Here is a 10,165-nt window from a genome sequence, read left to right on the forward strand (position 1 = left end):
TGTATATATATATATATATATAATTATACTATACTAGATGGTGGCCCGATTCTAACGCATCGGGTATTCTAGAATATGTATGTAGTTTATTTATGAAGATTTAAGAATAATGCAATGAATGTTCGGGCGGTGTAGAAAATTGCTTTGGAAAGGCTTCTGGAATCGACTTTGGGATTGCCCCTTGCAGACCTGGGGGGCTGGACCCTCATCTGACCTTGTTTTCCCTGGGCACACCGCTGGTGAAGGTTCCCTCTCTGCCTGCTGCACGCGCCATCTTCTTCCTTTGTGGTGACGTCACCGCTACCCGATGTTCGGCCGGTGTGGAGATTTCCTTCTGAACAGTATCTGCGTCCTGCCTTATGCTTGCCCTTTGCCGAACGGGGTTTTTTCGCCCTCCTCTGCTCAAGTTAAGGCAGGGCACATCGTTGGTGAAGTTCCTGTGGAGGACTGCTGCGGCGCCATCTTCCTCCACCTTCAGTGACGTCCCCGGGTGCGACCAATCAGCGACGCGGGATTTCCGTTACAGACAGAATTAGACGAATATATATATATACTAGATGGTGGCCCAATTCTAACGCATCGGGTATTCTAGAATATGGCCAAATTCGCATGCGTTTTGCCGCAGAAAACATGCGTTTTTCACGCGCGGAATTCAAGCGCATACCAAACGATTTGAAGCATCGCTTGGAATGTGATTGACAGGTTGGTCACACTTGTGAAGCATAGTGTTTTTGACAATTGTGATCAACTTTTTACTATTGATTGAAACCACAATTTTTTGCAAGTATTTAAATAGGCACTTCAACACATGAATCCACACTTGCGGGTGAAAAAGAATATTACTCCTTCTTATCCAAAATGAAGCGAACCACAATTATATTACCAACATGTAACTTTATTAAACAAAATAAAGACATTTAAAATTGGCTACATATTCATTGTTTCCTGATAACCTACCCCAAAAGGGGAAAAAAACAGCAGACAATTATCTCTGTTTTGTTTAATAAAGTTACATGTTTTTAATATAATTGTGGTTCGCTTCATTTTGGATAAGAAGGAGTAATATTCTTTTTTGTCCGCAAGTGTGGATTTTTACTATTGATGATGCCTATGCAGCATCAATAGTAAAAGATAGCATGTAAAAAAGAATAAAAAAAAATTAAAAAAAGGTTATTCTCACCTTCCGACGGTCCCCGGACTCTTTCTTTCCTCTCCACGCTCCCGGCATCTTCCGTTCCCAGTTATGCTTAGCGCGAATTACCGGAGATGACGTCACTCTCGAGAGCGCGATGCTTGCGAGATTGCGACGTCATCAGCGGTCTTTCTCGCAAAGCATTACTGGGAACGGAAGATGCCGGCTGCGTGGTTAGAGGCGGGAGAGCTCCGGGGGCCGTCGGAGGGTGAGTATATCACTATTTTTTGCTTTAATTCTATTTTTACAGGTTTATGGTACCCACGGTCCAGAGGAGTCTCCCGACTCCTAGCGCCGCTGATCTCCCGACGGTAGCGGTGGCGTGTGTCCTTCAAATTCCGGACTGCGCCTGCGCACTGCGCCTGTCGCTGATTGGTTGCGGCCTGCCGGCCACGACCAATCAGCGACACGGGATTTCCGTTACAGACAGACAGAGTTAGACGATTATATAAATAGATATATATATATATGTTATATATAGCTGACCCGTGGAAGCGCTGATAGGCCGTCATCAGAGTTTACTCACTCCTTTCTTCAGCCTCCCGGCCATGAAGTTTTAAACTTTTGCTACAAATAAACTACGGACTTTCAATATGGATCGGTGAGTGCTTCAGTCCTTACTTTCTTTGATGGTGAAATTATATATATATAGATATATTCTGTATATATGTGTGTATGTGTATATATATATGTTTGGCAGAGTCATATCTCCCGACTCTGCAGATTGCTGCTGTCATTGTATTATTACACAGGATTCTTATGATGTTACATCGGATCATATTCTTCTCATTCAGGTCTCTACAATATCGGATCCTCTCAGTGAAGATCTTCTACAAAAGAGAATTTTCCTGATTTACCCATCAAGGATGGATATGGACAGAGACAAGATGGCGGAGAGGATGTTACACCTCACACTAGAGATCCTCTTCCGTCTCACTGGAGAGGTGAGAGATTCTGATGACGTCACATTACATCATTCTTATCTATGGGAATAACAGATGGACAGAACTGGAGAGGTGAGGACTCTGGAAATGTCTGTAGTGAGATTTATTAATGTGTCTCTCCATAACCAGGATTACACAGTGGTGAAGAAGACCTCTAGTGATCACTGTAAGGACCCTGTGTCTGAGGGATGTGGAAGACCCCTGAACTCAATCACGGGGCCTCCACCTCACCCCCTGATCCATGAGGACATCAATGACCAGAAGATCCTAGAACTCATCTACAAGATGATTGAGCTGCTGACTGGAGAGGTGACACTGCTGGGAATGCTGGGACATTATACAGTAACACTATGAAGGGATCGGGGGATGACGGTATCATTGTATGTGTCAGGTTCCTATAAGGTGTCAGGATGTCGCTGTCTATTTCTCCATGGAGGAGTGGGAGTATTTGGAAGGACACAGAGATCTGTACAAGGACGTCATAATGGAGGTTCACCAGCCCCTCACATCACCAGGTAATAGACAGGACTAAATACACACGGCCTATAATTATCTGTATGTAGAGAATGAATTCAGTCCCTGTATGTGTTTCCTCCAGATCTATCCAGTAAGAGGACAACACCAGAGAGATGTCCCCGTCCTCTTCTTCCACAGGACTGTAACCAAGAAGATCCCAGTGCTCTTCAGGATCATCAGGTAGATGGAGAGAAGGTGTCAGGAGATCTCCCCTATGATGTGTAGACGGCTGTGAAGGTCTTGTGCTCAGTCTTGTTTTATCCACCATTATTATATGTTTTATACTTGTGTGATGAGAACGGTGGAGATGGCAGGATTAGAGCTGATCATAGATGGGACTTCTCCATCTGTCGGTGACTTTTACAATATTTGTTTCAGGGTGAAGATCTGACCCATATTAATACTACAGAGACATATGTGAGAGATGATGAGTGGTGTAAAGAGAAGATTCCCACATATGACTACCCAGGTGAGTAGTGACCACTGAATGCAGAGAAGTCACAGATTCCTCTCAGTCACCGGCTGTGGCTGCTTTATCGGTGGTGTAGTCCGGCCGTATTACCATGATCACCATTTTGCCTCTAGACCACAACATTCTCCTCCACCCAAAACTGTTCAAATGACTTTGGGCAGTGAAAGCCCTTTTCTATAGAACTTAAAACCTGGAGGATCCACCTACCCCCTGGTATTAGTGTGAGGGTGATCCCTTAAAGAGAGATCTATATGATTACTTGTACCTAACCCAATATAGGCCGAGTGCGCGCTTAAAGAGTCACACCGAACACAGAGTTAGATGTCTACTCCTTTCTCAGCAAAGGCTTGCACACAACTGAAGTTTATTCTCAAGACAAAGAGACGGGAAATGGGTGTCACACCATCTTCTGAGTAGCCAGTGTCAGTCTATGATAGGTCCATTTCAGCTTCACTTCCATATATGGTATCCAGTATCTCAGCTTCTGCATTCCAAGGATTCCTTCCAAGGTGTTGTCTGAAGACACAGACGCCATCTTGGTACACCATATCTGAACTGACTTATATAAGGTTAGCTGCGTTGTACAGTACCATGAAAGTGAATGTAAATTGAAAAACGCTGTGCACATGCTGCAGAAAAATCTGCGTGGAAACGCTGCGGGTTCATGTCAATTCTTTGTGCGGATCTGCAGCGTTTCTGCACCCATTGACTTGCATTAAGTCGGGCATATCCGGAGCAAAACCGCAGATCTAAAAAATATCTGCGTTTTTGCTGTGGATGAAACGCTGCAGATCGGGAGGGGGGGGAAGAGTGGGGGCGGCGTGTCGGCGGAGACTGTCTGCTTGTGTATGTGTGTGGGCGGTGACTGTGTGCGTGTATGGGCCTGTGTGTGCGGGGGTCATCAGGCGGTCTGCCGGGCTGTGCGAAGGTCATTAGGCATATGTCAGGGCTGTGCGGGGGTCATTAGGCATATGTCGGGGCTGTGCGGGGGTCATCGGGCGGTCTGCTGGGCTGTGTGTGGGTCATTAGGCATATGCCGGGGCTGTGTGGGGGTCATTAGGCATATGTCGGGGCTGTGCGGGGGTCATTGGGCGGTCTGCGGGGCTGTGCGGGGGTCATTAGGCACATGCCGGGGCTGTGCGGGGGTCATTAGGCATATGTCGGGGCTGTGCGGGGGTCATCGGGCGGTCTGCTGGGCTGTGCGTGGGTCATTAGGTATACGCCGTGGCTGTGTGGGGGTCATTGCGCGGTCTGCCGGGCTGTGCGGGGGTCATTAGGCATATGTCGGGGCTGTGCGGGGGTCATTGGGCGGTCTGCCGGGCTGTGCAGGGGTCATTAGGCATATGTCGGGGCTGTGCGGGGGTCATTGGGCGGTCTGCCGGGCTGTGCGGGGGTCATTAGGCATATGCCGGGGCTGTGCGGGGGTCATTGGGCGGTCTGCGGGGCTGTGCGGGGGTCATTAGGCATATGCCGGGCTGTGCGGGGGTCATTAGGCATATGTCGGGGCTGTGCGGGGGTCATTGGGCGGTCTGCTGGGCTGTGCAGGGGTCATTAGGCATATGCCGGGGCTGTGCGGGGGTCATTGGGCGGTCTGCCGGGCTGTGCGGGGGTCATCAGGCGGTCTGCTGGGCTGTGCGGGGGTCATTAGGCATATGCCGGGGCTGTGCGGGGGTCATTAGGCATATGCCGGGCTGTGCGGGGGTCATTAGGCATATGCCGGGGCTGTGCGGGGGTCATCGGGCGGTCTGCTGGGCTGTGCGTGGGTCATTAGGCATACGCCGTGGCTGTGCGGGGGTCATTGGGCGGTCTGCCGGGCTGTGCGGGGGTCATTAGGCATATGTCGGGGCTGTGCGGGGGTCATTGGGCGGTCTGCGGGGCTGTGTGTACTACAAGTCCCATCGGGCTATGCCTGCTACACTGTCAGTGCTTATACACTTAGATTGGAAGGAAGGATCATCCCCGCGCTGCCGCAAGAAGAATTCCAGAAATTGTAGAGGTGTTAACGTGGTTTCTTCTACGTGTTTGGGGGGTTCAGGTGACCCCTTCATCAGGACATACCACAAATATTGTACCAAATCATTCTCAAACACTATCCGAAGCCAGGAAACATCTAGAAAAGATTAAATTACAAATTAATCTAATTTAAAGATAAAACCACTGCTGCCCCGAAGACACTGAGAGGTAATAATAAATCTGGGACCAAAGGAGCCAACTCTAATTCGGATCTGTCCAGTTCTCTCCCTCTTTCACTTCTTGAGTTATCCATTCATGATACCACTCCAAGCATGTTGGTACCTTCACTAACCACTATCTCATTAGGTCCTGACGACCCTGATACCTCCACTCCACCAGCCCCACCAATGACACTATTGTAGTGGATCATTCAGATGCCTCTAAATCCGGGACGGTTCCTCTTTTACCCCGGGCAATAAAAAACTCCCAACTGAACCAATTTTTTGTACCCAAAACCGTAAAAAGAAAAAGCACTACTGAGGAACTAGGGGAGGGAGAAAAAGAGGAAAAATACCACCTTAACCCCTCCATCGCTAATGAATTAACTTCTAATAGTTGTAATCTTTCTGACTACAAACTCTCTGAAAGTGCGGAATCCCTCCTATCTAGAGGATTGTCCTTCTGTCTCTCCAACAAACCTAAGGATTTTAATTTATTTTTAGATTTACAAATTTTCATAAGGAAATTAAACCTTAAAAGACATTTCTTTATTAAGGAAAATAAATCCAACCCTCCAACCAACACAGAAAATACTGAAGAAACAGATGAATGTTTTCACCTGAACGTACCTGCTAAGTCTAAATTTTATCCTGTTGAGGACAAAAGCCACCATCTATCTATTATCTATCTATCCTTCTATCTATCTATCCTTCTATCTATCTATCCTTCTATCTATCTATCTATCTATTATCTATCTATCCTATAGCTATCTATCTATTTCTCTATTTATTTATCCTTCTATCTATTTATCCTTCTATCTATTATCTATGTATCTGTGTGTTATGGAGTGTGGGTTGGACAAATGTAAATGAGGAGGTTGGACAGAAATGACATCACAAATCTTTTTTTTTTGTTAAATAAGATATCTTTATTTAGCTTACAAAAACGCATACAAATCCGCCTGAAAAACCGCAGCAAAAAGGCATCAAAGACGCAACTGAGTTTTCTCCCAAGAACTGTGGATTTTGTGCGGAAAAATCCGCAGCAAAATCTGCAACGTGTGCACGCAGCCTATATGTTGTTTGCGCACACTGCAAGACTCAGAAGTGAGAGCGGATTTTGCTGGATTGGTTTATGGAAACCTTGTTGCTTTTCAGCAGCCTTTGAGCCACTAATAGTGCGGGAACCTCTGTTTTTCCATTGACAGATGATGGACCTGAGTGAGGACTTGTTTTTTGTGAGATGAGAATTGGTGTTATTTTCGCCTACATAACATTGATTGGTTTCTTTATATTTGATACTAGATGTGTGCCCGATGCTATCGCATCGGGAGGGCAGTAACATCACGATGGGGGCAGCTTTGTGGTGCTGGGGGTGGCGGCCCACCCACTTCCATGCAGTCACAACTGGCAGGAAAGACTTTGTTTTGCGATCTGTGCTGGAGATGGTGTGCGGCGCTTCCAGAGGGTGGCCGCACCCAATCTCCAGCACAGGCCTCAAGTCGCAGTCTTTCCTGGTGACTGTGACTGCATGGAGGTGGGTGGGGAGGCAGCGGTGGGATCCGGCGCATGTAGTCAGACAGTGGGTCCTGGCGGGGGTCTGGCGGTGGCATCCCTCTCATTACTCCCCCCTCATTACACCCTCTCATTATACCCCCTTTATTACACCCCTCTCTTTATACCCCCTCGTTACACCCCTTTAACAGCCTCATGATCGCAGTGATGGCCGGGATCCGAGCGGTGGCCGGGATCCGAGTAGCGGTCGGGATCCCAGCGCCGGTAGGGATCACAGTGGCAGCCTGGATATAAGCGGCAGCTGGGATCCCAGGGGTATTCGGGATCGCAGCTGCGTCCTGGATCTGAGCGGCATCACTTGGGTGTACCAAAATAGCGGTCGGCGTACTTCCGGTGCGGCGCAGTGGATTGTGGGATTCGGGGACATCCAGATGGAAGTGGATGACAGACAATTTAAGGCAATTATATATATACATTTGGGAGGCAGAATGAACAAACAGTTGAACACCGCACACTACTGGCTCATCCAACATGGTTTTCAATTAGACTGTGAACTGTCATTGTCTTGGTAAATAAAGTTTTTTACATAGCTTGCCATTTTTTAAGTAGAAGTGTTGAAAAATATAAACCTCAAGGATATTTTATTTAAAAAAATTGTTTATTATGTTAGATGACTGTACCAGGAGATCAGAGGGACAGCTGACATCTTCAATTTTTAAATCTGATGATCTTGATATCCTACAAGATACACCTGAAATGAATGCCGTTACTCCAGACACATCATCATCCATTCACAGCAAAGATCTGTCATCTGAACCTATGAAACATGTCCCATCTTCTGATTCTTTACTGACTACTAAGGAAAATCAAAGTCACAAAAGAGGCATTAAAAAACAAACTGCTCCTAAAGCAAAGAAGTCATTTTCATGTTCAGAATGTGGTAAATATTTTACACGGAAATCAGATTTTGTTACTCACCAGAGAATTCACACAGGGGAGAAGCCTTTTTCATGTTCAGAATGTGGGAAATGTTTTAATCATAAAGGGAATCTTAATGAACACCATAGAACTCACACAGGGGAGAAGCCTGTTTCATGTTCAGAATGTGGGAAATGTTTTATCAATAAATCAGTTTGTGTTAAGCACCAGAGAATCCACACAGGAGAGAAGCCTTTTTCATGTTTAGAATGTGGGAAATGTTTTGCACATAAATCACATTTTGTTACCCACCAAAGAACTCACACAGGGGAGAAGCCTTTTTCCTGTTCTGAATGTGGGAAATGTTTTGCACATAAATCACATTTTGTTACCCACCAAAGAACTCACACAGGGGAGAAGCCTTTTTCCTGTTCAGAATGTGGGAAATGTTTTAACACTAAATCAGAATGTGTTACGCACCAGAGAACTCACACAGGAGAGAAGCCTTTTTCATGTTTAGAATGTGGGAAATGTTTTAACACTAAATCAGATTGTGTTATGCACCAGAGAACTCACACAGGAGAGAAGCCTTTTTCATGTTCAGAATGTGGGAAATGTTTTATCAATAAATCAGTTTGTGTTAAGCACCAGAGAACTCACACAGGGGAGAAGCCTTTTTCATGTTCAGAATGTGGGAAATGTTTTAACCTTAAAAGGAATCTTGATGAACACCATAGAACTCACACAGGGATGAAGCCTGTTTCATGTTCAGAATGTGGGAAATGTTTTAGCAGTAAATCAGCCTGTGCTAAGCACCATAGAATCCACACAGGAGAGAAGCCTGTTTCATGTTCAGAATGTGGGAAATGTTTTATCAGTAAATCAGCTTGTGCTAAGCACCATAGAATCCACACAGGAGAGAAGCCTTTTTCATGTTCAGAATGTGGGAAATGTTTTAAACTTAAAAGGAATCTTGATGAACACCATAAAACTCACACAGGGGAGAAGCCTGTTTCATGTTCAGAATGTGGGAAATGTTTTATCAGTAAATCAGCTTGTGTTAAGCACCAGAGAACTCACACAGGAGAGAAGCCTTTTTCATGTTTAGAATGTGGGAAATGTTTTAACAGTAAATCAGATTGTGTTAAACACCAGAGAACTCACACAGGAGAGAAGCCTTTTTCATGTTTAGAATGTGGGAAATGTTTTAACCAGAAAGGGAGTCTTGATGAACACCATAGAACTCATACAGGGGAGAAGCCTTTTTCATGTTCAGAATGTGGGAAATGTTTTACAAGGAAATCAAATTGTGTTAAGCACCAGAGAACCCACATACAGGAGAATTCCTGTTAATGTGGGAAATTTTTTAACCAGGAAGCGCTTCTTGATCGCCATCAGAGCAGTCACACAGAGGAGAAGCCATTTTCATTTTCTTAATGTAGGAAATATTTTACTTGGAAATCAACTGTTAATAAACATCAGAGATGTCACATAGGGGAGAAGCCTTTTTTTATATTCATAATGTTGGAATAGTTTTAACCAAAATTAAATGTTCTTAAATGGGTTGTCTCTTGTCATTCCTCATGTTTGCTGACAAAAGGATAAAACTAAACTTTATTAATTCCAAATATAAAGCTATACCCATAATTCACCCCCTGAAGATTAGTCAGAAGGTGACTAATAGAAAAAACATATACCCCACATCTCAGTATATAGGGTGAGGTGAGGTTTACACACTCACTCTCCAAGCCTCTCATTTCTGTGGGTTTCATCGTCCTCACCAAAGGCGACTCATCAAGAGACTATTTAATATTGACCTATATTCAAGCGAGACTAAGCGAAAAAAAAAACTATAATCATGTATCATGTTATTCAGAACAGTCAGAAAACTAGCCACATATTGGCAGATCCCAGACCTCAAACTATATACTTCGGAAGGTTATAAGCCCCTCCAGTGTCAGGAATAGATAGTATGAATTTGAATTTACCAAATGGCTGCAATGAAACAAAGAGTGAAAAATTTAAAGCGGTCTGAATACTTTCCATACCCACTGTATCAGTAAAAATAACTCCTCTTTATTAGGTAAAGTATAAAAGAATTGCGCCATTTTCCGATATCCGTCGCTTCTCCATTTTTCATGATTTCAAGTTGGGTGAAGGCTTATTTTTCATGTCAAGCTGACTTTTTTAATGGATGCCATTTTGGTGCAGATACGATCTTTTGGTCGTCCTTTACTGAATTTTAATGTTGCGGTGACCAAGAAAAGTAATTCTGGGGTTTTGACATTTTTTCTCGTTACGCCATTTAGCGATCGGGTTAATTCTTTTTTATATTGATAGATCGGGCGATTCTGAATCCGGCTATAACAAATATGTGTATGTTTGATTTTTTATTGTTTTATTTTGAAAGGGGCGAAAGGGGGGTGATTTGAACTTT

General features: G+C 44.6%; 1 protein-coding gene across 1 annotated transcript; it reads left to right on the forward strand.

Annotated features, from left to right (window-relative positions):
* Positions 1 to 808: 808 nt before the first annotated feature.
* On the forward strand, positions 809 to 9,293 carry LOC141060262 (uncharacterized). Its single transcript, XM_073556486.1, has 7 exons — positions 809 to 826; positions 1,987 to 2,136; positions 2,266 to 2,445; positions 2,528 to 2,651; positions 2,735 to 2,832; positions 3,031 to 3,121; positions 7,481 to 9,293. The coding sequence occupies exons 1-7, from the start codon at positions 809 to 811 to the stop codon at positions 9,079 to 9,081; spliced, it is 2,262 nt and encodes a 753-aa protein (XP_073412587.1). The 3' UTR covers positions 9,082 to 9,293.
* Positions 9,294 to 10,165: the final 872 nt, after the last annotated feature.

Source organism: Dendrobates tinctorius, unplaced genomic scaffold, assembly GCF_039654945.1.
Source record: "Dendrobates tinctorius isolate UK_male_01 unplaced genomic scaffold, ASM3965494v1 ptg000233l, whole genome shotgun sequence".
In the NCBI taxonomy this organism is placed as follows: Eukaryota; Metazoa; Chordata; class Amphibia; order Anura; family Dendrobatidae; genus Dendrobates; species Dendrobates tinctorius.